A 27,985-nucleotide genomic window follows, 5' to 3' on the forward strand; every position below is an offset into this window, starting at 1 on the left:
CATGCCCCCTGATACGGTTCAACAACCCCAGCCAGAAAACAAATCAGAACCAGAGCCTCAGCCCCAAGGTGGCCCCAACACGCCACCCGAGGTAACGTCACGGTGCACTAAGATCTGTGGTGAAGGCTGTCCCCCACGTTCTTGCTCTAAGGTATGTCTAGTTCGAGTCTTCCCTAAAGGCCAACCAGAATGCGTTGTCAAAATGTACGCAATCCTTGACGATCAGAGCAATTGCTCGCTGGCCCGTCCTGAATTCTTTGAGCTATTTGGAATCAAGGGAAGCCATCTGACGTACCATATGAGAACGTGCGCTGGTCTAACTCAAATGCTCAGCAGGAAAGCAGTGGGGTTCCAAATTGAGCCAGTAGGTGAAGGCCCACGTCTAGACCTCCCTCCTCTCATTGAATGTGATGAGATACTGTTTAATAGAGACGAAATACCAACGCCTGAAGTCGCTCTTGCCCACCCTCACTTGAAACATCTGGCTCCTCTCATACCTGAGTATGATCCTGATGCCCAGGTAGCGGTTTTACTAGGCAGAGACATCATACAAGTCCACAAGGCAAGAAAGCAAATAAACGGACCCCCCAGCGCTCCCTTCGCACAGCGTCTGGACCTGGGTTGGGTAATTGTGGGGGAAGTATGCCTCAACGCTCATAAGCCAACTGTCAACGTCTATAAAACGCAAATACTCACCAACGGACGTCCATCTCTCTTCACTCCTTGTCCTAACAATATCAACGTCAAAGAAAAACCATGTTACGGCAGGGAGCACAAGAATAGCTTCTTGAAGCATAGCTTGAAACCTGATGTAGCAGGAGAAAAGCTCGGAGAGAAAGTTTTTGAGCGCACAGACAATGATAACCAGCGTGCCCTGTCCTTCGAGGATGAGACCTTTCTAAGGATAATGGAAAAGGAAGTTCACCAGGATGAAAGTAATGACTGGATCGCTCCTTTACCGTTCATGTCCCCGCACTTGCCACTCCCAAATAACTGAGCACTGTCTAGACTCAGTTCATTGAGATACAACTTGATCAATAAACCTCAAGTGAAAGAACAGTTCTCAGAGTTTATGGACAAGCTGTTTAAGAACAATCATGCAGAGATCGCTCAACCCATTGTCAACAATACTGAGTGCTGGTACCTGCCCATTTTTGGAGTATATCATCCCCAGAAGCCCGGTCAGATACGGGTAGTTTTTGATTCCAGTGCAGGGAAATGTGGTGTGTCACTCAACTCAGTACTGTTAACGGGCCCAGATCTCAACAATACCCTCCTCGGTGTGCTGATCCGGTTTAGGAAAGAGCTAATTGCATCCACTGCTGACATCCAGCAAATGTTTTACGGATTCCTAGTCAGACCAGACCACAGAGATTATCTGAGGTTCCTGTGGCATAAGGACAATGACTTGTCAAAGGAGGTGCAGGAGTACCGCATGCGGGTGCATGTTTTTGGTAACAGCCCATCACCAGCGGTAGCCATCTATTGCCTACGAAGAGCCATCCGGAAAGGTGAGACAAAGTTTGGAGCAGACACGACACACTTTGTCGAGAGACACTTTTATGTGGACGACGGGTTGATTTCGCTTCCCACTGAGTCTGCAGCCATCGATCTGCTCAAACGCACATGTGCATCCTTAGCTGAATCTAATCTTAAGCTCCACAAAATCGCCTCAAACAGTGTCTCAGTCATGCAAGCCTTCAAGCCAGAAGATCTGGCCTCTAGCATCAAAGACTTGAGTTTCGGTGATGATGCTTTACCAGATCAGAGAAGTCTAGAGATGTGTTGGGACATAAACACTGACTCATTTACATTCAAGGTAGCTGTTAATGACAAACCCTACACCCGCCGCTGGGTTCTCTCAGTGATTAACAGTATCTTTGACCCCTTGGGACAAGCATTTCCAGTGACGATCAAAGGCAGACTTTTTTTACGTGAAATGTCAATTGGAGTTCAAGACTGGGATGCTCCTCTCTCTCAAGACAAAATAGACACACGGGAGACATGGAAAATGTCCCTCGAAGATCTGAGCAGCCTCAGAGTGCCACGCTGCTATGTACCAGCCGCGCTTTCCAAGTCCACCTACACTGAATTATGTGTTTTTTGAGACGCTTCAAGTTGGGCTATAGCAGCAGTGGCATACTTGAAAACAGTCAATGCAGAGGGTCAATGCGAAGTTGGCTTTGTGCTCGGAAAGGCAAAACTTTCAGCACAGCCAGAACCTACAATACTTCGCCTTGAACTCTGTGGGGCAGTTCTAGGAGTGGAGATGGCGGAGCTCATTCTGGAAAAACTTGATCACAAACCAAACGCTGTCAAGTTCTACTGCGACAGCAGAGTGGTTCTTGGGTATGTTTGCAATGATTCAAAGCATTTTTATGTCTACGTTCATAATCAAGTTCACCGAATACACCAGTCTACATCCCCTGAACAGTGGCAGTATGTCACATCAGAGCAAAGCCCAGCAGATCTAGCTACCCGGTCAGTACCTGCATCCCAGCTCATGGACACTATGTGGTTTAAGGGACCAGACTTCCTTTATAAACCACCTGAACTGGACACGCATGAATCGTTCAAGTTGATCGAACCTGAAATGGATGCTGAAATCCGACAAGTTCCTACTTTCACTACACAGGTTAAGCAGGGCGGACTCACGCCAGAACGCTTCCAATGCTTCTCAAACTGGAACTCACTGGTACGTGCCATTGCTTTCTTAATTCACCAAGCTCGTTCTCACTCATCGAGCAACTTGTCAAACCATCCATGCAGAGGCTGGCATGAATGCAGAAGTCCACACACTCCAGAGGAGCTGGATGCTGCCTGCAATCTCATTCTCCAGTCCATTCAGAAGGATGCCTTTCTTGATGAATATGCTGCTCTCCGAGCCAATGAAACTGTCCACAGCTCGAGCTCCATTGTGACTCTCGATCCCTATACATAACATGCTTCACTGGACACAGCATCTAAGAATCCAATCATACTACCAGGCAACCATCACGTGTCAAAGTTGCTTGTCCTGCACTATCATGCTAAGGTTGTGCATCAAGGAAGGCAATTCACAGAAAGTGCAGTTAGGCAAGCCGGATTGTGGATTGTAGGATGCAAAAGGGTGGTCTCGTCTATTATCCACCACTGTGTAATGTGCAAGAAACTCAGAGGAAAACTAGAGACTCAAAAGATGTCAGATCTCCCGCCTGAGAGACTCAACACATGTCCTCCATTTTCGGGTATGTCGGGTTGGACGTGTTCGGCCCATGGGCAGTGGTCACTCGACGCACAAGAGGTGGCGCAGCACAAAGCAAGAGGTGGGCAATACTTTTTACGTGTATGACCACAAGAGGTGTACACATTGAAGTCATTGAATCTATGGACGCTTGCAGCAGCATAAATGCAATACGCAGATTCTTTGCAATATGGGGCCCGGCAAAACAAGTGTGATCAGATAGGGGCACCAACTTCATCGCAGCAAGCGTTGAGCTTGGTCTCGTCTCCACGTCCTCGTCGCCGCTGCCGCTGGGAGCGCGGCCGGCCTCAAGTCTCGTTTCCACGTCCTCGTCGCCGCCGCCGCTGGGAGTGCGGTCGGCCTCAAGCCACGCCATGTCCTCGTCTTCGCCGCCGCCACTGGGAGCACGGGCGGCCCCAAGTCTCGTCTCCACGTCCTCGTCACTGCCGCCACTGGGAGCGCGGCCGGCCCCAAGTCTCGTCTCCACGTCCTCGTCACCGCCGCCACTGGGAGCGCGGCCAGCCCCTTGCCACGCCATGTCCTCACTGCTGCCGCTGGGAGCACAGTCGGTCTCCTGCTCGTCCATGTCCTCATCAGTGCCGCTGGGACCATACCCGGCCCCCAGGACTGTTTTGTTTCCATGGAGGTCCCCAGCTGCTATGCCTGTTTTCGCGGCCTGGAAGGCCCCCTGAACTGTTTTTTCTTTACCACTGGCATTGCCTCCGGCCCCCTGAACTTTGCTGCCTCCCTTGTGGATTGTCTTTTGGACCTTCGGACTGCTTTGGACCTTGTTGGGCCTTGTCCCTGATGGTTTGCTTTTGACTGTTTTTCCAGCCTTGTGCTGCCGCCTTGTGTTCCCTTTCTTGGTTTGTTTTTTGGACTATAGTGTTCTTTTGTTTCATCTCAAGCCCTCCGTCCTGGTCCCCCGCCTCCCGCCCTGGTTGGGGTTTTGTTTTGTTTTGTCTCTTGTCTTAGTGTTGCCTTCACTGCCCTGCTGTGTGCTTCATGTTTCATGCCATGTTATGTCCATAGTTATGCAAAAGTGCCTCTTTTTTTTTTTTTTTTTTCTCCCATGTTTTTTTTTTCCCCATGTCCCTTGCGGGGTTCTGTACTAGCAATGATAGCAAAGTAACTGCATTATTTTGAAACACAGAGAGCTAAAATTGCTCATTATCTACAATACCATCCTCCTCAGGCCCAGCAGTTCATTTGGGGAACATGAGTCTGAGATGTCAAGCACCATTTTTGTAATCTATGTGAGTCCTACTGTAGTGTCAACGGGACATTCTGGGCTTTCTATAGATCCCACAGTTGCAGGAGTTAGGCTAACAACTCCCTAGGCGAGTTGAATACAGTCATGCATGTTTTGATTATAGAACAGCTAATTTTGATAACTATGGTTAAACCTGATAAGCATGTGTCCCCACATACCTAAGTGTTTTTATCTACCTTTTCCCTGACACCTAGTGGAGACTGAGAGAAGATATGTGGCATATGATGAATGTTTGAAGATCTGCAGTGTTTAAAAAATGCAATTTCAAAGCAATTTTTGTGGGAGACTTCATAGGATCAATAAAATACTGTGATAAAAAAAAACTAAATTAGTTTATCACATTCATGAGGCGATGAGGCAAGACAGGCAAAAACACAGGTTAGTTCTTCCTATACCATCTCATCCTACTGTACAAACTGACAGAAACCAACCTCTTTTGTTTAGTTTGTATTTATTTATTTATATGAAGAAAACAAAAATAACAATACAGTACAACTGCACTACTTCATATATTGTAGTGCTAAAAGACTCAGTTAAAACAAAGTTTTAACTGAGTTAAAACCCAACAGTCAAAACGACCCCCTATGAGCAAGCATGTGGCGACAGTGGGAAGGAAAAACTCCCTTTCTTTTTTTTTTTTTTTTTTTTTTTTTTTTTTTTTTTTTTAAAAAAAAAAAAAAAAAAAAAAAAGAAAAACTCCCTTTCAACAGGAAGAAACCTCCAGCAGAACCAGGCTCAGGGAGGGGCGGTCTTCTGCCGCGACCGGTTGGGGCTGGAAATGAAAGAGTTAAAACCGAACAGTCAAAATCTCCTTTACCTGTGCTGCAGGTGGAACGCTGAATTCTTTTCTTTTTGCCCTAAAAAAACAAACACATCAGAATTTTCATGAGCTGATACAAGCCATGCAGTGACAGTGTTTCATCAATTTCAGTGCAGTAATGTGGACACATATGGCTTGTGTGTTTTCACTTTGGACATACGTAGTTGTCTTTAGGAGACCACTCTGGATGCTGTTGTGCATGGAGCATTCTTTCCTCCTCAGCCTGCTCATAATATTTGGCCTGTTGATCCTTTGAGAGCGACTTCCACTGTGGGCAGAGGAACACACTGTCAGCATATACACTGCTACTACACATGACTACAGGACAGCTGGTACACATGTACAAACATGAGCATAAAACATTAACAGATGCATAAATCTACACAGAGTTTCACACTTACCCTCTCTCCTACGGCTGCATTCACAGCTGCATTCCTATTTATATTTAATTCCGCCTTCACTTTTGCCCTCTGCTCCTTCAAAAAGAGCATGAAGGCATTTGGCGGCTTCTTGATGTACAGCTGATCCTCATCCTGCTGCTCATGACGCTTCCTCTTTCTACAGGAGTAAAACACAGAGTAAGAGCGCATGTTGCCACTGTGTGCAGCTGTGAGTTAAGTATTTTAAAAACGTGGGTCAAAGCTTCATTAAAGGAGGCTGAGTACAATAATTCATGCAGGCATCTACAGCTAAATGACAGATACCTGCACATCAGATGTTCAGCAGCTGTGTCCACTTGTGTGTTTGTGTGTTTTACTTACAGTACTCCAGCAGGACGCAGGTTCTGCATCTGTCCCTGGCTACCTGTCCCTGGCTGACTGTACACGTAAGCTGGCACCAAGGTGGGGGGAGCAGTCATTGGGTTTAGGGTGGTTGGTGCTGCTGGCTGGGGTGTGGCGGGTGGCCCAGCAGGGACAGAAGGTGGAGGTGGAAGATTTGGTGTTTCCCCCAACTGGTCAGGTACAGCATCCGCAAGAATGGATGCTTCCCAATCCATCCCCTCCATGATACACTCGAGTGTTTCGTTGATGTCCATCTTAGTGACAGAGAGAGGGTTTATGTTAGTTTGTCTGAACAGAAGAATGACAAAGTCTGTCTGGGGTCCTGTGGCACACATTCATAGGAGGTTTTGATCCTCTCAGTGGGACTGACTTCTTATATTATACATTATACAGAACTGAACTAAGGACCAGTATTATGTGGGAACAAGGCGTACTTTCCAGCTAAATCAGCTAGTTTTAGAGTATTTAACAAAAGCTTTGATTGAAGTATTTAACATTAAATAAAGAAGTCAAACACCTTTAAAAGTGTTGCATTTATGAACTATCTGAAACCAAGCCACAGTTTTACTTGGTACTTTGTTATATAAAACACTCAAAGGCAAATATAACGCACTGTTACACATGCAGTTATGTACACACACACATATATATATATATATATGTATATATATATATATATATATATATATATATATATATATATATATATATATATATATATATATATATATATATATATATATATATGTATATATATATATATATATATGTATGTATATATATATGTATGTATATATATATATATATATATATATATATATATATATATATATATATATATATATATATATATATATATATATATGTCACGCACCTGTCACCCCTGTTTTATTATATATAATCTGCATTCATTATTGGACACGAAATACTTAATAATACTAACAAGGTAGCTGAGTATTTATAATTTGATTTGATTCAACACATTTCCTCTATTTTTAGCTCAGCTTCAGCTCCACCAGTTACAACATTAAAATACTGACATCTATAATTTGATAACTGATTAAAATGAACTATATTGCAGAGAGGGAAGTATAATAGTATTGTAGTAACACGGTACTCTGCAGATTAAAGTTCTGCAGGCATTCCTGTGACAAACTAATGCAATATGATGCATTGTTGGAGATTCAATCATCCATCCATCCATCCTGTTTAATTTTTTTTTCGGGTTCAAAATAATTTTTCAGTTTCAAAATTTTTTTTTCAAACAAACTTTATGGCCCCAATTTAGCTCCATACAAAGAAATGAGCTAACTACTGTTTAAAAGCGGCCTCAGTTTTACACAATGTTGTGGATTGCCAGTTGGGCATATTTTGCGCTTGCTTTCATAGAGCTGGTAGCTTGTTTCTACTGCGAGATCTGGCAACACTGGTGTGTACCACTAAAACCAGCCCGGCGGAAGTTGTACCCAGGGCCTCGTCACAAAAGCTATGGCGAGCGGTATCGGCAGTGAGTAATATATTTGAACTCTTTGTTTTTCCTTGTCATTTTTAGATAGTAGTAAGAGCAAACAAACCCCAGGACTCGCTGCTAGATTATTTTAACTGCAACCAGCAGCCTTGTTACGTGATAAAACGTTACACCGTGTTTACCTGTTTGTGTGTGTTTCACGAATATGTCCCCCCTAATCGACTCTGCTAAGCTAACACTATAAATTAAATGTTACTAAAGCGTATATTGTTTTTTGTACAGAAATATATCTGATACGTCCTTTGGTGAGATTATATGTTTTCACTTTTCATCACGGCCAGCAAATGTGGGAAATGCTGTGCTATAATAATTATATTAGGATCCCCAAATACGTTTCAAGCTAGTATCAACAATGTAGCATCAACTAGCTACATTTGCTTAATAACTAAACACTTTAAATCGGCTATTTAACGCCGCTGCCTTTGGATTTATATATATAAATATATTAAATGTAAAACAACATTGTTGATATATTACAGCCTGCGCGGTTTTTATTGGCTGTATGGGGACAGGACCGTCTTTAAGTGGGACCCTAAATTATTAGTTTCTTCGGAAAAACCAAAACAAAGCAGTGAAAGCCTGAGAGCGCACAGCGCGAGAGGGTTTAAATAAAGACGGGTTCGTCAGGTGTGTCTGAGGACACGGTTTAAACACTAGTTTTTTTGTGTGTGTTGTGTTTATGCGTGTTTTGGGTACATTTGCATGCAGGGTGGAAAATCGCACTCAAGTAAAAATAATGTTGAGATGTTGATCAAATAAAGTGTCAAAATTCAGTCAGATAAAAATGAAATGTAGGTAACTTGGCTGTATTTGGGTTTACGTATTTAGAGTAGGATAGTGTGGTCATAATATTGCCCATAATAACTAACCCATAATGTCTAATTTAGCTAAACTTTGTTGTGTCTACACAAAACCTCCCAAACATTAATAATTTCCTTCTTGTATGCAGCATTAAGCTCGGGGCTGTCACTGCTGATGTTTTTTTATGTTCAGTTAATGAGGATGCCTGCACATGCTCGCACAATTTGGATGCAAGCTCATTGCAAGAAGCTGTCTCCACATTTTTGAGCAAATTTAAATAGGCATTAAGAAGTTATTACTTCTCTGTTACTCCATATTGATCCAATAAATGTGTCCATATTCAATCTAAATCAAAATGGATGCGGGGGGCCACTCAAGAATCTACTTTCAGCTAGTAAAACAAGTAATCTACTTTTTTCGTTCTTGTAAGTATGTTATAAGAATTTTGTGGCAGAATTAGGTAAACTGAGCTGTTTGGAATTGCTCTTATTGTGTTGTTGGTTTTGGCATAAAATAGAGGATTTCAGTTAGCTAGTAGCAAGCAATTAATCTCTATTTTTTAGCTGCTCCTGTTAGGATTCACCACAGTAGATCATCGGCCTCCGTCTCATTCTATTCCTAGCATCATCTTCTGTTGCACCAACCTTCTGCATGTCCTCCTCCACTACATCCACGAATCTCTTCTGTGATCTTGCCGTTTCCCTTGTGTCTTGTAGCTCCATGTTCAGTATCCTTTGCTCAGTATATCCACTATCCCTCCTCTGCACATGTCCAATCAGTCAGCTGTCTCCCAGTCCCTGCTCTCACCTCCACACTCCAACCGTTCCATCTTTTTTGCTGCCTCCAAGCATGCCATCCCCCCTCACCTTCTCCTCTGTCTTGAGTCAACAGTAGCACAGTTTCCACCAGCACCCTGCTTCTTAACAGCACCGGTCGTGGTTGTTGGTCCCCAACTGATCCAGCATGGAAATCTTACTGATGAGCCACATGTTTGATTTGGTGATGATTTTACGTCAGATACCCTTCCTGATGCAACCCTCCCCATTTATCTGTGCTTGGGACCTAGTACCAGGAGTGCACTGGCTGGTGGCACTCCATGGCTTGTTTAGCTAGTAGTAACCAAGTAGCTGGCAAAGACAATCAAACATGTAATAAATTCTCTCTCTTTTTTTTTTTCTTCCACAGAACACAAGATACTGAATGTGGGGCCAACGGAGCCCTGGTCAGTCAGGGAGAAGCTGTGCCTGGCCTCCTCTGTTATGAGGAGCGGTGACCAAAACTGGTAAAAAGAAAAACATGCTTGTTTTAACTGCGGTACCTCTGTTTCTTCTGCAGTTGTCCTAAAAATGAGCCATACAACAGCAAAAATATTTTCATTTCTTGCAAACAGTTTGCACTTTACCTAGAATTACTACGTTTTGACTTAATGGCCCATCCTATCAGAAGATATCCGACCTTATGTCTTCACAATGAACCAGTGGATGGGCATTGTTGTGTGTTCATATTCTGTTTCAAACACTGATGGTATGCGACTGCAAGGCAGCTTCTGAGACAAAAAATATTGTTTTTATTGTATTTTATTTTAAAAATGCTTGAAAAGTGCAAATTACTTCCTTCATTTATTGTTAGATTGTTTGCTTAAGACTTGAGTTTATTCTGAGGAGACTCTTTGTGTTCCAGGGTAAGTGTAAGTAGAGCCATCAAGCCTTTCGCAGAGCCTGGCCGTCCACCAGACTGGTTCTCGCAGAAGGTGAGAGAACCACATACCTATATACCTTTTCTCAATTTGTCTCTCAGTACATTGACATTGTCTTTTGAGTATAACTGCACTTAGACTGATCTCTGTTGACCACTTTGTTTTCTGTTTCTCAGCACTGTGCCTCACAATATTCAGAACTGCTGGAAGCCACAGAAGCGCCTAAGTCAGTATTACAGCACACACGTCTGTGTGCAGATACATAATATTGTTTATTTTGTCTTTTATAAATAGTTTGAGAGTTGACTCAAAGTTTTTGTTTTCCTGTTCCAGGCGTAAGCGCGGTGAAAAGGGCGAGGTGGTCGAGACCATTGAAGATGTCATCGTTCGTAGGCTGACTGCTGAGAGAATAGAGGAGTTAAAAAAACTTATACGAGACACACAAGAGCAATACAGGTACATAAACTATTAAAGGGTAACCTTTGATGACTTTAAGATCTGAACTTTCATCAATTTTTGCTTTTTTTTCATGACAGGAAGTTGAAGAAGGAGGTGGATCTAATACAGATGGGTCACATGGACTCTCAGCTGAAGGAGCTCTGGGGAGAGATCACACTGTAAGGCTCTTGTCTGTTTGATAATAGTTGTCACAACAGTACTTCCAACTATTGGATAGATTCCCATGATAATTGGTGCACACATCCATCTCCAAAGGATGAATGCCAACTGTCTTACACCCAGCTGTGAATAAAACCTTAGACTCTGTTTGCCAGTAAGCAATGACTCTGCAGAGATGAGTGTGTTATTCAAGTAAAGGAGAGAGTTCTTTGGTATTCAAACTGTTATCCAGAGTTCAGCCTTGCCCTTCACTTCCACTACCATTATACATATTGTCAGGAGTTAGTGTGTTTTTTTTTCTCAACTACAGAAAGAAGAAACAAGACGAGGAGGAAGCAGAACAGAAGAGGAAAGCCACAGAAACGGCGTACCAAGGTAGCTTATGTTCACTTTCACTCTATGAAGGCCTTCTGCTGGCATATATAGGTTTTGAGAAAAGGTGTATATAACTTGAATCAGGTCTATTTGTTATGAACTTCATACTTAATGTTGCTCTTTCATAGGTGTTGTCATTGCTTGATTGTCTGTATATTATAGTAAGAATTGTCAGTGCTCACAGTTAAGTATATATATGCCTTACAAAGTCAGTCAAATCTCTAAAAAGTTCCCATCTTGTCCTGAAACCTGTGATCCTTCTGCATTCTCAAAGTGCAAGGATTAAAAAAAAAAAACATATTCAGGATCTAAAGTTGTTTGTTTAATGGAGAAAAATGAGCAACATGCTGAAGATATGTTAAAAACAACAAAACTCTGATCAGTGGCCTGACAAAAAAGCAAACATAAATAACCTTTTAGCAATTAACCAACTACATAAAGACAATTTTGACTTAGACTTAGAAGAATTAAAGTCAGAGGTAGACTCTCGTGTAGGCCCACACATGTAGACAACCTGTTGAAAAGCCCATGTGGTTTTGGCTATGTGGGTAAGACTAGAAGGGTACTGGGAATTAGGATGCCTGAAAACAAGTGTTTGTTTTCAGTATTTAAGACAAGAGCGCCCTTCACTGAAGTGCTTGGGTTGGAATGATGATCCTCTCACATGATGCTCAGGATTTCTGTGCTGCCATTTTTCTAATTCCCAGAGCAAAATTGGAAAAATTATTGTCATGCTCACGCCTTCTCTGGTCTTCTATTTGTATCGTAGCTCGTCAGGCAGTGAAAAACACACCTAAGCGTCTGCCCAGTGTGACTGTACGGTCTCCTCTGGGTGCTAGCCCCCCAGCCCTGGATTCTCAGACTGACTCTTCGGTCCCTACCCCACCCACAGAGACAGGAGCTGGCGCCTCTGAAGATACCACAACCACTCACTCAGTTGTAAGAATACTTAGTTTGCCCTATATCCTTATTTAACTGACAAGATAGAAGAACAATGCCATAACGACTTTTAGTGCTTCACGGCAGAGCATCTGTAGACTTTCACCGTCACATTAAACATGGGGATATTTGGCCCTGGGGGGTTCTTGTTTTTGTTTCATTACAAGTCAGTGGAATAAGATCATCTCACGCCCTCCTCCAGCCTCTCAATGCTTTCTTTGCTGTGTGTCAGGCTCAGGGGGTCGGAGTGTTTCTGCCAGCAGCAGACCCTCCAGGACCTGGGCCCAAAGATGGTGGACTCGCTGCTCTAGTAGATGACTCGCCACAGAAAAGGCTTCTAGCCCAGAAGGCCACACCGCCACCCTCACCTCTGCTGTCAGAACTGCTGAAAAAAAACAACCTTATTTCAGCCAGCCCTCGCCTGGTGAGAGGCAGCTTAGCGTGGGTCATAACATCCAAAACTACCTGATTACTAGGAAAGCTAATATTCTTGCTTAAAGCTTCTATCTTTAATTCTGTAATATACATTACAAACAGTAATGTATGATAAACTGAAGTTGTAACAAACCATTTAATTGCAGCTGTAAAGTGCAAAGGAATTTGGAATATTTTAAATAGCTGGCTAAGCTTCATAGAGGTGTTGATAATTGGCTGTGTCTCTTTTTCACAGTTATGATTTTCCAGCTCACAGCATTGTGGGTTTTGACACCTTTTCTAATATTAACGGAGTTAAACTTGTAGTGTGTGTATTCTGTGTATTAGTGAATACAGTAACTTACTATGATATTCTAAAATGTTGTCAGTATTCTTCTGATGCTTCTTTTTCACGCTTTTATTTTTAAAACCTCACTTTTATGATTTTGGTTTTTTTTTTATTTATTATGTCAGGTTGCAGATGGAGACTCCACTGGGAGTCTAACTAATGGCATACAGACTGCTACAGCAGCCACTGCCTTACCACCTGGTCATGAGGTCATTACAGGTAAATGCACCTGAATATCTGTCCCCGCATACATTGACACATTACACTGTACTTATCTCAAAAGGTAATTCTTGGGACAGGTTTGCAGCTTCCTTGGTTGCTATCTTGGGCAATAATTGCATTCATGGAGCTCATGGCACGTCCTGATCCTTCCAACTTTGTTGTCAGAAATGTGCAATGCAATTAAAATGTAGGTTTATAAACACAAAAAAGAAACCCCCCCCAAAATCAAACAAATTAGGCATTGTGACACCCAATTACTCTAGTAATTAAGATGCACAGAACATGTTATACAGTCTGTTTCAAAATGAAAAAACATGCCCTCTTTGTAGAGTTGTCACTGATCAACAAGACATATGAATTTTCGGGGGCTTTGTGGTATCTGTTTACATTCTTGTAAACATTTTTGCTTATGGTTTTTGGTCATTGTTCACATTGCACTGAGGTTTTTGTTGCATGCATGTGTTCTTATTTACTGATGTGCATGGGTTTGCAGAGGGTGAAGCGGAGGCTGCGGTGAAAGCGGAGCTCGGTGAGGAGACAGGATTAGTAGAAGACCTTGTGGCTGTGTCTTACATGGGAGACGAACTGGACCTGGAGACAGTAGGAGACATCATTGCCATCATAGAGGAGAAGGTACATACTGTGTGGGGTCTACATCAGTTTGATGTCACTGTCAAAAAGATGCAGATATGACCAGGAGCAGAGTTTATTCTCTAGGTTTCAATGTGAAGTATTTTACACTGAACTGTATACCTTTAAGGTAACGAGTGAAATTTGAACTCCACTGTTGTGCCTTACAGCAGGCAACAGTAGTCCTTGTTTTGTTCTGCAGCCCCCGTGAGCTAAGAGTGGCCCTTGAGGATCTCCAGAGCAGAAAAAGTACCAACTGCTGTCCACAATAGTGAGAGATGGTCGAATTACATTGAGAATTGCTAAAATCAGCAACCTGAACAGTCTGGCTGTAGGAAAATACTAGATGGGAATGACAAAACTAGCTGATTAATGAATTTTCAAAATAAGAATAGGGGATTGCCCAATAGGAAATTGATTGCATTATTCTTTTGAATGGATGAAAAAATTAATCTCCACATTTACTTAGACAGCCCACCCAACCCCCAGAGGATCACAGCCTTGGTGTGGTTAGGGGGCTTGCGAGCCTTGCTGAACCTTGATGCTGGTAAGGTCACCCATGTCAGACAGATCAAGGTGAAGAGGCTAGAAGAGTTATCTCTGATCCTCAGGAGTTCAGCTTAGGGCTGAGAGCCCCACCTGGTTTTCAAAAAACAAAAAATAAAACTGAAATTTTATTTATAGACACAACAAGAGAAAAAACTATATAGAGACACTCAACTGATAAAGTAAAGTTCATATGTGGGGAAACATAAAGGCTCATGTTTTTAAATGTCTTCCCAGGTTGATGATCCTGTGGCTTTGGATGCTGCTGCGGTGGAAGCAGCGCTCTCCCTGTGTGAAGAGTCTGTGTCAGAAGGTCACACGCTCCCCAGCCCCTGGGATACCCAGGAACTCAAAGCTTCAGAGCCCACACCGACAGTCCAAGAATCAGACCCCACACAAACACCTCACGATGTGGACACAGTGTCAGCCCCGACACCTGTCAGCCAGGAGAAACAAAACCAGACAGATACTAAAAGGGAAGAACTGCTTAAGAGAAACTATGAGGGACCTGAGGTGACAGGAAGTGATGTCACTTCTTCTGTCACCTCTGATGATGGCGCAGCAGCAAGTGAAGTTACAGAGGAGGGGACTGTGTCCAAAGAAGTCACTGAAGTTACAGTGAAGAGTGAAGGAGAGGAGTGGAGCAAGCCTGAACCCAACCCACCTTGCTTAGGTGGGTGGCTTACACATGTATTTGTACGTACAGTGAAAATGCTCGCACTTTTCTATTTTCTAATTCTCATTTCTTTCCCAAAGACTCTGAGGACAGCTCTGTGTCCGGGAAAGAGTCTAAGGTAACTCATTTAAGGCTACATACGTGTGTGGACAGCATATGCTGAAAAGAAAAAGAATATTTAATATTTAATATTGTGTGTGCTTGAATCCAGGAAGTGAAGGAGGAGGAGGCAGGGAGTGAGGGTGATCCTGAAGAATTGATGGAGCTGAAGGAGGAGTGTGGCGAGGGGGAGGGTCCCTATTTGTCAGAAGTGGATCGGGCAGCCAGTGAGAGTGAGGATGGATATGGCCCGCCCTCCCAACGCTACACTGCTGATTCACTGGCCAGCAGCCCTGCCTCTTCTTCCCAGCTGTAAGTGTCCAGGTGTTTATTGAGCTGTGGCAGTTGTGTCATAGTATCCACACTGTCCCTAGTTTTACCAGCAATAGTGAAGCCAGGAGTCTATTTGATGTGCTGAAATAACCCCTGACCTTCTTGTACCCAACAAATATTGGGGGAAATCTGTCTTTAAAAATGGAACAGACTTTGCTGGCTCTTGTGATGAATATTTATGTCCTGACTTCTGAATCAGGCCAGGATTTCCACGTGCTGTGGACAATCTTCTCTTCACTCCAACTGTGTTCTGACTTCTCTCTTCTTTCTCTGCATCAGCTCTACATGTGGTGAGGACCAGGAGGCGGTCCAGGCACAGAAGATCTGGAAGAAGGCGATTATGCTGGTTTGGAGAGCTGCAGCCAACCACAGGTGGAGCTTTGTAGCAGAGCTTAGCAATAATATTAGTCAAATCTTTTGGCCAAAATTCTAAAATGATGCCCTGTAATCATTTTCATTTGATTTTTTTTGTTGTTTTGTTTTGTTTTTTGGGCTCATTAGAGTGAATGTCATCAAACATCCATCTTTTTGTATTGAACTTGTGTCAACATTCAGTGCACTCCGACCTTCACCTTCTCCAGACCCGCTTCCTCTGCTGTTTAGCTCTCGTTATGTTAATAGCAGTGTGGGTAGGACACAGAAGGCTAAATTTACTAAGGTGTATAAATCAAGCACCTAGGCATGCAGACTGCTTCTACAAACATTTGTGAAAGAATGGGTCGCTCTCAGGAGCTCAGTGAATTCCAGCGTGGTACCATGATAGGATGATACCTGTGCAACAAGTCCAGTCATGAAGTTTCCCAACTGCTAAATATTCCACAGTCAGCTGTTAGTGGTTTTATAACAAAGTGGAAGCGATTGGGAATGACAGCAACTCAGCCATGAAATGGTAGGCCACATAAAATCACAGAGTCAAGTCAGCGGATGCTGAGGCATATAGTGCGCAGAGGTCACCAACTTTCTGCAGAGTCGATCACTACAGACCTCCAAACTTCATGTGGTCTTCAGATTAGCTCAAGAACAGTGTGCAGAGAGCTTCATGGAATGGGTTTCCATGGCTGAGCAGCTGCATCCAAGCCTTACATCACCAAGCACAATGCAAAGTGTTGGATGCAGTGGTGTAAAGCATGCCTGCCGCTGGACTCTAGAGCAGTGGAGATGTGTTCTCTGGAGTGATGAATCACGTTTCTCCATCTGGCAATCCAATGGATGAGTCTGAGTTTGGCAGTTGCCAGGAGAACGGTACTTGTCTGACTGCATTGTGCAAGTGTAAAGTTTGGTGGTGGTGGTGGTGGGAGGGGGGTTATGGTGTGGGGTTGTTTTTCAGGAGTTGGGCTCGACCTCTTAGTATATTGCAGGCTGCAGATTATACGCATTTAGGTGATTCGTTTAAATACCCCAAAAAATTCCCCAAATTTTGCACTCTTTAAGGGAAGTACCTACATTTATACATGCAAAAGGCCAGCCATAAAAATACTACTGCCCTTGCCTTTCAGTCTCAAAATGGACACAGAGCCTCTTTAATTAATCCCAACTGCATTCTCATGTCAAAAGAGGGTTTTGTTCTGGTGCAGACTGTTAGTAAATCTGGCCCAGAGTTGTTAGAAAAGTTGAGTTAAACAATTTAGTGTTTAAATGTAAACACAGACAATGTGATGTTGAAACCCGTGGCTGAGAAAAACTGAGGGATCACTTCATCGCTGAAGCTTCCAGGATTTTTACAGAATATATTGTTTTTTTAATTAGGAGCGCATTTTGTGTTGGCGCTAACAGCATGTCTGTAAATACAAGTGATTCATAGCTTAGGGCTCCAACATGGTTGAGCGGTGCTCCTACAGACAGCTTTGCAGACTGACACTACCCTCTGTCATCAGAGGGTAGTGTCACAGACACTCTTGCATGTGCTGTTGTTGGTCCATCAGCCAGATGTGGAGAAGAGTGAAGTTATAACAAAGAGCTCCCCTGCAGCCACTGTTTGTGCTTCTTATACTGTATTTATTTTAATATTTGTTTTTTTTTTTCTGAACTTTCTTGAACACCAGTCGGTGTTCAACCTGCCCATAGCATCATCTGCGTACTTGGAGGACTGCACGCAAGCATGTTTGGATTGATTGTGTACCCCTTTGCATAGGCTCTGCGTAGGCAGATACCTACACAAATGGACACAAATGCGGCTCCATAACACAAGCATTGGGCTACCTGTATGACATGCTTTTTAACCATGTGCTCATGTTGCTTATACTGCTGAGCCATGTGGTTCTGTTAATGCCTTGTTGAAGCCTTTTTCCCCTATTTGTTGCTTCTCAAAAGGTTAAATGAGGTATGAACCAAACTGATGTAGAGAATTGTTATTGCTCATTAGCAGGTACAAAATCCATGGAGCAAAATTGCTGGTGTCAAAAAACAAGATGGCAACGCCCAAAATTTCAAACATGAGGATTCAGAGCAGTAGTCAAACTGTACTATTCATACGATGTGTACCTCCTTCATCTGTTATATGCAGTTTATGATCCTATGTGATTAAAACATATATAAAAGAGATGCGATAAAGATTTAACTCATTTAAATTTTCCAAATTAAGCAATCCTACAGAGACTGCGAGGTTAAGTTGTTGAGAGGACAGAGGTGTTTACTTTTGCTAATATTCTTTGTTTCTCAGGTACGCCAGCGTCTTCCTGCAGCCTGTGTCAGACGATATCGCCCCAGGTTATCACAGCATTGTACACAGGTCAGACCACACACACAGACACACAGAAACCCTTGATTTTTATTTTATTGTTTATTTTTTTGTTTTTGTTTTTTTTGAGTGAAACTAGACCTGCTAAAAATGATTCCAGTCTGGCTGTTCAATTAAAACACCAAAACAAGCAAATTTGAATAAATTCCCTCCCGCTGCCGTGCTGCTCCTGCCACCCTTCTTGCTGCAGACCCATGGACCTGTCAGCCATAAAGAAGAACATCGAGTCTGGTGTTATCCGCACCACTGCTGAGTTCCAGCGCGACATCATGCTGATGTTTCAGAATGCCGTCATGTACAACTCGTCGGACCACGACGTGTACCACATGGCGCTGGAGATGCAGCGCGACGTCCTGGAGCACGTCCAGCAGTTCCTGGCCACCCAACTCATCATGCAGACCTCAGAGAGCGCCATCTCTGCCAAGAGTCTCCGTGGCAGGGAGGGAAACCGTAAACCAGGAGAGCCGGCTGAGAAGGTGGGTTGAGCAGCATGTCAGACGAGTCCTTTATCTAAAGTAAAAGTTTCCCGAAGTGTCAGTGCTGATGTTTTGTAACTAAACTCTGGCCTCTCTCCATCTGTGCGTTGCGTTTTGTGGCTCCTGTTAGGCTGGGGTGATAATCGTTCTTCCAAGTGTATGAAGTTTTATGATACCAGCCAAGCTCCTGCAAACAGTCCCTCTGCCCACCTCCAAGAGAAGGTGGAGAGGCGTAATCAGAATAAGTGCAAACACCTGTGAGGTGTACTTGGCTTTAAGACATTTTAATTATTTACAGGATGTGCACAGTCCCGGAACTGGATTGTTTCTTGTAAAACACAGATAACACTTCTAGTTTGTGGAGTCATAAAGTTGTGTTTTAATTTATTTTTTTTATACATTATTGTTGATAATTGTAGTTAGTATATTCAGGAAGACATGTTCAGTGTGCTTTCATGCTGCTGTCGACTGAAGACGTTTAAAAACTGGATGAAAATAGATGTGTATATGGAAGAGACACCCACCCTGCGACAAAAACTCCTCTCATGAAGTCTTGGACATGTCAGTTCTGTTTTGTGAAATGTCACAAATGGAAGTTACATAGTCAGACATGTTCAGTATATGAAACCTGACACAGCTGTGGGTTCAACACACATATAAGTGGCCATACAGTCAGTGTAGTTCATATATTTGTCACACAAAATGTGACACATGACATTTGAAGAATTTACCTCAGCACACCTCACCCCGTCTTCCCGTTTTGCCTTATTACTGTCCAGGAGTGATGCTACAGTACTGTGTTAATGTGACATCCCATGTGAATGCTGGTGTGAAGTACCAGAAACCAGCAGTGCAGTTAGGACACAATGAGTTGATAAGAGTGCCAGTTTTACTGAAGGGTTGGCACTGATGAGCGCCATACAAGTCAGGCATGGTCACTTTGTTACTCAGCACACTGTCTGTTCTAATCACAGTAAAGTGCACTTTCTTAATCTTGACTTCCCAGCTGATTCACATCCTGCATGCTGGCTGCTCCTCTCCTCACTAACTCCAGCCTGTCTCTGACCTGTGTGCTCTTCTTCCTCTGTTTCTCTTTCTGCATATGTCTGCAGTGTTTGTGGTTTGCTTTCTCCCATAGATTGTGTATAAAAGATGGCTGTAACTTAATCTATCTGCAGCATCTCAAACATGGAGCCGCTGTGGAAGTGCCTTAATCTCACATTCTTTCTTATGGCCAGCAGGGGGTGACAAAAAGTTGTCTGTTGAGAAAATAAATAAATAAAAAATAAAAAAATGACACTTCAGCTCCTTTTAATTGATTACCTCAATAAACACTTTACTGATGATTGTCTTAAAGATTGAGGGTCATTTTTAAAAAAATGATGGTCTCCATCTAGAGTTAAAAAGAAGATAAAGCAGGACATGCCGTTCAGTGTCGCTGATTTTTCTCAGTCAGATCCGCCCCTCGCTCGTCACATTTGGTTTCAAAACAACGAGAAATGCTGAAAATGCTCAGCTTCACAGCCAAAATTGGTGTTCACAGTTGTTAGTGGCTACACCCATCTTTTATCTGCACTCTGCTTTCTCCTAATTGTATGAATGTGGCATGCTTGAGTGTGTGTCTAATAGGATATCATGGAAATTTGAAACATGCAGACAAGAAATTTCAGGAAGATGTCATGCTTCCTTGGAAAGTCCAGAAATAAAGATTAATTTTGCAGAATATATTTAACAACTATTTCTAAAGTTGTAGTAAACCTTTACTTTTTTGTTTACCTGCTACACAGCAAAGTCTGCTGGGGTTGAAATGAGGCCATCAGACCCATTTTAGAACTTTAATAAGCTGAACGTGCTTCAGAAAGTTGTGGGAACAGTGGCATGGCACTTGTGAGAGGTTCTACACACCTGCTTGTCCCTGTCTGCTTCTGTTTGTGCCTGTTTGTGTATGTTTTTTGTGTCTGTCTCCATCTGCATTCAGAGCCCGAGTGAGCTCTGTAGAAATGTGCATTTGTGTATGTGCAGCTCTGAAGTCAGAAGGACGCCCGTCCCTCAGTGTGCCTCTGTGTTTGACGCAGACTTGTATGAAACTTGCTTTCTCACGCACGTGTGTGCTTTCTCTCTCTTTCTCACTCCAATGTTTGTCCTCCTACAGGACAGTGTCCCAATGGCCTCTCCTGCTTTCCTTCTCTCTCTTTTTGTAAGTATTCAGGTTCTCGCTCAAGTTTCACCAGAACCGGGCCACGCTCCGTACACACTTGTCTCAAAGCAAACACGCACACGTATCCACAGCCTTACACACTGCACACACCTGTCCGTACCTGTGATCTTTTTCTCTGTTCATTTCTACTGAAGTGGCTTTAGAGGACAGTAAGTATTCAGGACACCATAAAAGCCATTAAAGCCGGACTGCTATCACTGTCAGTCAGTACTAAAAGTGCCACAGTGCAGTAACAATGAAAATACTTCCCTTTTGGGTAATTATGTGCTTCTTAACAAGGGTAGTAACACACTTTTGCCAATGGCATCACAAAAGCCACTTTCTAAGCCTATGGGGGGGGTCTAGATAGGAACAGCTTGCAAACTATAATACAAAGCTATATTTTGTTTTATTTTACAAAAAAGCATGAAGATGATTTTCTTTATATTTTTATAGGTAGAAGCTAAACCTCCAAAGTCTTAAATTGGCCTATTTTAGTTGAACCGAGCTACAAACGCCTCAGACTAATGAAAAAAGCTTCGACAAAAAAAACCAGACATAAAATCTGATGTCTTACATCTAAAATAATCAAGCAGCAGCCCCCTGGAAGCACAAAAGAGACAAAACCTGCAGTTCCTCTAGTGGCCACTTGAGGCCGGCTTTTGAGTCAATTCCCACACTCATGTTAACGTACTCAACTGTACATCAAAAATAAAGTCTCTATAGTAATGCTTACCTCCTCCTAACAACTATACAGAGGCAGACTTTTACTTCATTTTTAATAATTCATATTTATTAAGGTTTAAAGCCAAGGCCATGGACATTTTGATGGACAGCTAGAAGCCAACAGACACACCTATAGTAGCTAGCTCTTTATTAGACCTGGCCACAGCTAATTTGAGTCACTGAACAGAACCTCTCACCTGGGTTTATGCTGTTGGTGCCTTGTGGAGCATTTTAATTTCATTATCTAACACAACATATTGCTGTGTGGTGCAGACTGTTGAAGTGTTGTTTAGCAGTTATTTCTGATTTAGTTGCATTGTTTATGGATGCAGCTTGCTAACCAGGCTTGCCAGTTTTAGCTTGTAACTTGGCACACAACCCTCAGAACATGGTGTTTTCTGGCTTAACCCCTTAACTGGCCAGGGGCCGGTGACGGGCCGTTTGTAGTCCCCTTTATATGGCAGGCTAGACCCTCCCATTTTTATTGACACCTCATTCGGCCAATCATGTAACTAGCTGCACTAACTCACCTGACAAAGCTACGTGATGCCCTCTGATTATCATTGGCTCTGGGAAACCCATTTCTTAACATGATTGGCCGAATGAGGTGTCAATCAAAATGGGCGGGTCTAGTTTGCCATATAAATGCACTTCATTCGGCCCAGCGGACCAGACGCAGTCAGTTAATAGGCTATGAAATGGGTTGTTCAGAGCCAATAACTAGAGGGTGTTATGTAGTTTTTTTCAGGTGATTTTTTTTTTTTTTTTTACTGCCAGTTAAGGGGTTAAAAAAAATCCAAGATGGAAAGTAGAGCCCGATCGATTTGTCATCAGGCTGATATTATTGACTGATATTGCCAATCTGTTGATAATGGCATTTTTATTGGCCAGTAAATGAAAATTACAAAAGTAAAGAGGAGACAGGAGAAAAAAAAACATTCAATAATTAGTGTCAACATTGCATAATTTGTCCACCAGAGGGCACTCTGCAACTTCACTGTAGGCATCACACATATTTGCAATGCCACAAACACAACAACCAGCTGAGCTGGACAGAGTGTAAATGAGTAAAAACATAACTACACATAGCAAATGTTAGTGAAATCTGTCTGTTTTGTGTGCCTCAAAGACAAAAAAAAAAAAAAAAAGATTGGCCAACACACAGAATTTTGGATTTTAAAATGACCAAGTATTGGTGTCAGTCTTAAGAAAAAAATCCTTTATTGGTTGGACTCTAATGGAAGCTGCCAAAATCCTGAACTCCAGGCTTCAAAATAGTTGTCCATAAACCAGTGGTTGAGCCAGTGATAGCCATCTTTTATATACAGTCTATTGAAATAACCTTAAAATGTCCTTATTAAGACTCATAGTGCTGATCCAATCTACTGAGGTATTAAACTGGTGCCAAATACTCAGCACTGTAGAAGTGAGTAAGTAAATGCCAAAGAGATGAGCCATGAGTCTATTTGCATCCTGTGCTCTGTAAATGCGTGGTAAAGAAATGAAAGCATAGAAATGAAAAGCTTCCTCTTCCTTGCAGTCCTTAAACACACACACACATACACACGCACACTTACTCACTCATGCATTTCTGAACACACTGTCTGTATCACCCTCATAAACCTTTAAATTTCTGTTTGCACACAAGTTTTCCCCCCCCCCCCCCCCCCCCCCCCCCCCCCACACACACACACACACACACACACACACACGCACACACACAGACAGGTAACCTTCATCACCCAAGCTTTCGTCGACCTTTGGTTAATGCCGGTTTCCTGTATTTTTCTGTTCATGTGCGTTAGCATCTCTGCATGTTCCAGCTTCTTTTCTCTTTTTTTAAAAATTTTGTCTTTTTTTTTTTTTCTTTGCTCATTATTTTTTCTGTTCTTCATTTGTGGGAGGATGCCTTCCAGGGTGGACTGTGCTGTGTTTTTGTGCGGAGCTCAATGACACAAGGAGGCCTGCCACAGGGCCTCCCTGACCTTTGACCTGTACACCCTTTATGCTAAGATTTCTTTTTTTTTTTTTTTTTCTGTCATGTTTCTGTCTCTTTCTCTTTCTGCTGCAGGATGGGGGCACCAGGGGTCGCCGGAGTGCCATGGAGGCCGATCTCAAGATGAAGAAATAGCCCGAGATCTCCCAGAATGAGACTTTGGCAGAGAGCCACTCTTTGAATGTTGAAGCTGATTACTTTCTGGTCATTTTGGTTGTTTTCTGAAGAGGACTGTGCAGTCTCCATGTGCCTGGTTTGTGTGTATATACACACACACACACACACACACACACACACACACACACGCACACAAGTACCTTAGCATAGATGAGTGTGTGTGTGTGTGTGTGTGTGTGTCTGAGAGAGCCGCACAGCGTTTCCTCCTCTCCCATTCATCAGGCACCGTGGGACGTTACACCAATTTTTCCAAGGACCATTTCACCAGCATGGGTAGTGGGTCATAATTTGCTCCTGCTACAACACAACAAGGACTTTTGCGTATCAAGAAGAATACTTTCACCAGCAACAGTTTGTCTGGGATCAGATGGGAGAGGGCCGGATGAGTTCTGTTAGGCAGATTTAATCATTTTGAATGGTGCATATGTTGTGCACCTAATTGTGCCCAGTCCTGTTGGGCTAAAAAAAACAGCAACAGCAAAGATGGCCACATGAGAAATCATAATGTATAGTTCCACCAACTCTAAATGAATCTTACTAGCGCTGCATGTCGGGCTGACAACACCCAGAGCTGAGAAACCTATTAGTTGATCACTGCTAAAGAGTAATGTTAAAATAAGAGTTGCTTAAAATATTTCATTAAATAGATTTTGACTTTTTGATTTCAAACTTGTGGTTTATGTCTTCTCTTAATAGTAATTTAATCAATTTGATCTAATCTGTTGGCCAGTGTATACCAGTGCATGTTTCAGTCCATTAAATGGCAGAAGTTTCACTTTTCTACTGACCAATAAAGATATTGATATATATATATCATTCAACCACAGTTCATATCATGCAGACAGGAAACTCATTGTAATACAATTTGACTTTCAGCACTGAGGAGGATTGCCACTGATGTTTGGCAATCAAGAGGAGGCAGTGCTTTCACAACAGCCCCTGCCTGAAGCTGTTACGCTGTCTAATAACATAACTTGACGAATTACTTTGACCTCAAATAAATGCCACAGCCCTCCCTAAGCTGTGAAATAAACTGAGGCCCAATATTGCTCTTGAAGGCAGGAAGCCACTTTAAAAACCAGAGGTTTGTGAAAAACAGCTGTCATTTAATGGGCTTTAACAGTTTGTTGCCGAGATATTACTGAATCATCCCCACTTGTTACTTAGGATGTAGCCTGCGTGCTGTGTATAGAGCACAAGAAAAGTTTTTGTAATGCGTGTTAAGAGTGGAGTGTGAAGTCAAGTTTTGTACTGGAAAAGGATCACGTAGTTGTGTTTGGGTAGCTGATAAATTTGTGTATTCTGGTGTAAATTTGTTAATAAAGATTTGATCTAAATGTATAATGGGTCAGCTGGAGATTTAAGCTGTATTTATTCTCTCTAATGGTAGTGATCAACATGGCTAGAGGATTTTTGTGAGAACAGTTTCCTGGTAACTGCGTTTTGGGCCCTTAGGCTTACTGAAGTCAGGAGTGTAATTTTTCTTTATCTGTAAATAACTTATAATTTCTAATTATGAGAGTGTCACAGGGTCTATGGACCAGAGAAACATGCAAACAGGACAAAATAAATTGTGCAAAAAGTTTATTTTGCATAAAAATAAATAAATAAAGGCATCCTTCAGGAGTGAGACCTGCCCAGTCCTGGAACATTTGCAGTGTACACATTGTTACATTCAAATATTAGTGCAAAATACTGACATTGTCTACAGTTGACCCTCCTGTTAAAGAAATAGACAATTCAATTACAGGCGCTTCCAGTGGATTCCAGACTACACTTGTCTGCACGTAGCTGACAAAAACACACACACACACACACAGGTAACTGGTTTACATTCTCAGCTTCACTCCTAGTTGAAGTCATGAACAACAGGACTGGCAGAGGAGTAGAGCTTTCTCTTCACCAGCCGGTACTCTGGTCTCAGCTTCAGCACTTTGTTGGTGTCGAAGATGTGCTTGAGCGACGGCCAGCCGTCGTCATCTGCCTTGAAGATCACGGACAGCTCAAAAGTCGAGGTGACACTCGGATCGGGGAAGATGCTTCCCACGTACTTCAGGCCGTCTTTGGCTTCAACGTAGAGTTCGATGGAGGCTCCCCGGAGCCCACAGGGCTCATCAGCGGAGGCGCGCACCACGTCCTGGCTGATCCTGGTGGTCATATGGTGAGGCAGCAGCAGCGCCTGGCAACCAAGGATGGAAGCCTTGGCCTCTGTGAGGCGACGCTCCATCTGCTGGGTCACAACCTGCTGGAGGAGCCGCTCTTCATGCTCCAAATCAGCGTCCAAGTCAGCAACTGAGTAAAGAGACAAAGTGTGTTGTTAGAAACCAGTGGTGTACACTAGGGTTTAATCCCGGGATCCGGGATTCCCGGGAAATGCGATCAGAACCATTTCCCGTTTCCCGGGAAACGTTAGACGGGAAACCGGGAAAAAAGTCGCGCGCGTCGATTTGACTTTCAGAAAGAAAAGAAAGCTTCAGAAAGTTAAATTTAAGGAAATATTGAGAGAAGGGTTCGTTTAATGCGAAAAGCATTACTCTTCATTTCAGGCACGTTCAGCCTCCGTTTAAGGCTTCAGCCTTCATCTCAAGCGTTTTAATAGAGGTATTAAACAGTTGTACTTTTTTCCTCTTTAATTTGTTGAAATCGTAGGCAATGTGTTTACCCTAAGGTATTTTGTATTATATAATTCTATATTATTATATATTGTTATATTGCATTATATAGCCTATAAAATATGCCTGCCCTGAACAATAAAGAAATATCTGTTTAACTTCGAGTGTTTCTTTTCCTCGTTTGCAGCCGCTTACTAACAATCATGAATTAGGATACGGGCCTAATGTGTGAAGAAATGATCATGAAATAGATTGCTTTAACATATTTCGCTTTTAAAATGGAGTTGAGGAAAATGTATATTTTTTAGGCTATAAGGATTGGCCAGTTTTTCAATAGACGATTCACAGCGAACCTACTTTAACCCTCAGACACGGTGTTATAAATTTGCTGTTGCCAGAATGGCAATGACCAAGTCGTAGTGCATTACTCAAGGCCCTGTGTTATGCCATATTATAGTGTAGTACGGTAGTTAACTTTTCAATGACTATTACAGCGTTCCACTGGTGGAGATATAGCGCAACAGATGTCGCCACGACAGCGTGGCTGAGCCTTTATCAATGCTGTGGAGATGAACCGTATTGTTTTGCACCAGCAGTTGTAAAATAGCTTGGTATAATTCCATGTACAATGGAGGAATATTCGAATTATATTTGTTAAGGGAGTGTTGAGGAACGATACAACACCGCATAGCTCGAGCACTCAAATGCTGAGATGTAGGTTTTATTGCGTTAATCAAGCCGACGTTACCCCCTACTGGGCATAACAGGACATAGCTGGAAAGCTACCTCTACAATATCACAATAGGTTAAGGCCGACACAGGCTACAGAAGGCCTAATTAAAATAAAGAAAAAAAAAAAACTTTTTCCCGGGATTCCCGGGAAATGGCTCGTCATTTCCCGGGATTTGATTCATGTCATTTTCGGGAAAAATATTAAACCCTAGTGTACACACTTTATAAAAGTTACACTAATGGAGTCTTCCTTTCACTTCTACATTAATGACTGTGTCACAGCCTTGAATCATTTCACTTTTGAGATCTTCAATCATGTGATAATTTTCTTGCAAAAACTGCATTTAAAGTAATTAGTCACCAGAATAAAGGCTTGGTATCAGCAGCCAACAAGGAAGCATAGTGAAAAGCTCAGCAAGTGATCAGCTGATCCAAGACCTGAGTCGCTTACATCAGACAATGACCTATTGCTCTTCCGCCAAGTTTTATTGTTCTAGTTCCAGCCGGTTCCACCGTTTATCAGGCGTAAAGACATTTAAATAATATCAGATGTGTTTAATTAATGGCTCTGTGAGGCAGGCAGAGGAGCAACTGAGGTAGAACCTGTGCCGTCTTTTATTTACACACACAAAACTGTAGCTAATTTCATAAACAACTTACAGGGCGAAATGCTCTCTCTGTCTTCGTAGCTCTCGACGCTTCCCCGCCGGGCAGAACTCATCTTTCGGTCCGCTGTTTTTAGCTGAAAGAAGTACTTTCCTATCATCTCTACGCTGCTTTCTTCCTCCGACAAGAGGTGTCCAAAGACCAGAGCCGAGCTATAGACCATCCTGACTGCTGTTTGTGAAGCACCGGTATCTCCTCCAAACGTTTGGTCTGTATCTTATCCATGTATCAGGTTAGTTGAGCTGAGTAGCTGCCGACTGTCAGCCCCGACGTTTTATACTCGTCCGTTGCGTCAGCCGAGCTCTCGCGCTTGTGGGCGGGGCTTAGCGGATCTAACGAGAA

At 42.7% G+C, this 27,985-nt stretch overlaps 2 protein-coding genes across 4 annotated transcripts; one reads left to right on the forward strand and one right to left on the reverse strand.

Moving 5' to 3' along the window:
• The first annotated feature begins 7,542 nt into the window (after positions 1-7,542).
• brd8b (bromodomain containing 8b) lies at positions 7,543-23,744 on the forward strand. 2 transcript variants are annotated; one of them, XM_030739017.1, is made up of 19 exons: positions 7,543-7,605; positions 9,613-9,709; positions 10,108-10,177; positions 10,300-10,349; positions 10,457-10,579; positions 10,660-10,740; positions 11,052-11,116; positions 11,886-12,055; positions 12,288-12,479; positions 12,944-13,037; positions 13,534-13,673; positions 14,454-14,889; positions 14,973-15,010; positions 15,104-15,303; positions 15,604-15,696; positions 17,984-18,052; positions 18,252-18,537; positions 20,690-20,734; positions 23,532-23,744. In XM_030739017.1, the coding sequence occupies exons 1-19, from the start codon at positions 7,587-7,589 to the stop codon at positions 23,589-23,591; spliced, it is 2,328 nt and encodes a 775-aa protein (XP_030594877.1). In that variant the 5' UTR covers positions 7,543-7,586; the 3' UTR covers positions 23,592-23,744. The 2 variants fall into 2 exon arrangements, with proteins under 2 accessions (XP_030594877.1, XP_030594878.1); XM_030739018.1 differs by lacking the exon at positions 20,690-20,734.
• On the reverse strand, positions 23,724-27,903 carry LOC115786686 (DNA damage-inducible transcript 4-like protein). 2 transcript variants are annotated; one of them, XM_030739021.1, is made up of 3 exons: positions 27,638-27,903; positions 25,434-25,925; positions 23,724-23,761 (listed from the first exon to the last, which is right to left on the reverse strand). In XM_030739021.1, the coding sequence occupies exons 1-2, from the start codon at positions 27,804-27,806 to the stop codon at positions 25,483-25,485; spliced, it is 612 nt and encodes a 203-aa protein (XP_030594881.1). In that variant the 5' UTR covers positions 27,807-27,903; the 3' UTR covers positions 23,724-23,761; positions 25,434-25,482. The 2 variants fall into 2 exon arrangements, with proteins under 2 accessions (XP_030594881.1, XP_030594880.1); XM_030739020.1 differs by lacking the exon at positions 23,724-23,761 and having other exon boundaries at positions 25,203-25,925.
• Positions 27,904-27,985: the final 82 nt, after the last annotated feature.

The sequence above is a fragment of the Archocentrus centrarchus genome, chromosome 10 (genome assembly GCF_007364275.1).
Source record: "Archocentrus centrarchus isolate MPI-CPG fArcCen1 chromosome 10, fArcCen1, whole genome shotgun sequence".
NCBI classification, from domain to species: Eukaryota; Metazoa; Chordata; class Actinopteri; order Cichliformes; family Cichlidae; genus Archocentrus; species Archocentrus centrarchus.

Excerpts from the sequence above, each read along its gene's own strand:
- LOC115786686 (XM_030739021.1), bottom strand. The coding sequence starts at position 27,806 with ATGGTCTATAGCTCGGCTCTGGTCTTTGGACACCTCTTGTCGGAGGAA. Across the intron at positions 25,926-27,637 it reads CAGAGAGAGCATTTCGCCCT|TTGCTGACTTGGACGCTGAT; the intron begins GTAAGTTGTTTA and ends CTCTTTACTCAG.
- brd8b (XM_030739017.1), top strand. Across the intron at positions 12,480-12,943 it reads TTTCAGCCAGCCCTCGCCTG|GTTGCAGATGGAGACTCCAC; the intron begins GTGAGAGGCAGC and ends TTATTATGTCAG. Across the intron at positions 15,011-15,103 it reads TGTCCGGGAAAGAGTCTAAG|GAAGTGAAGGAGGAGGAGGC; the intron begins GTAACTCATTTA and ends GCTTGAATCCAG.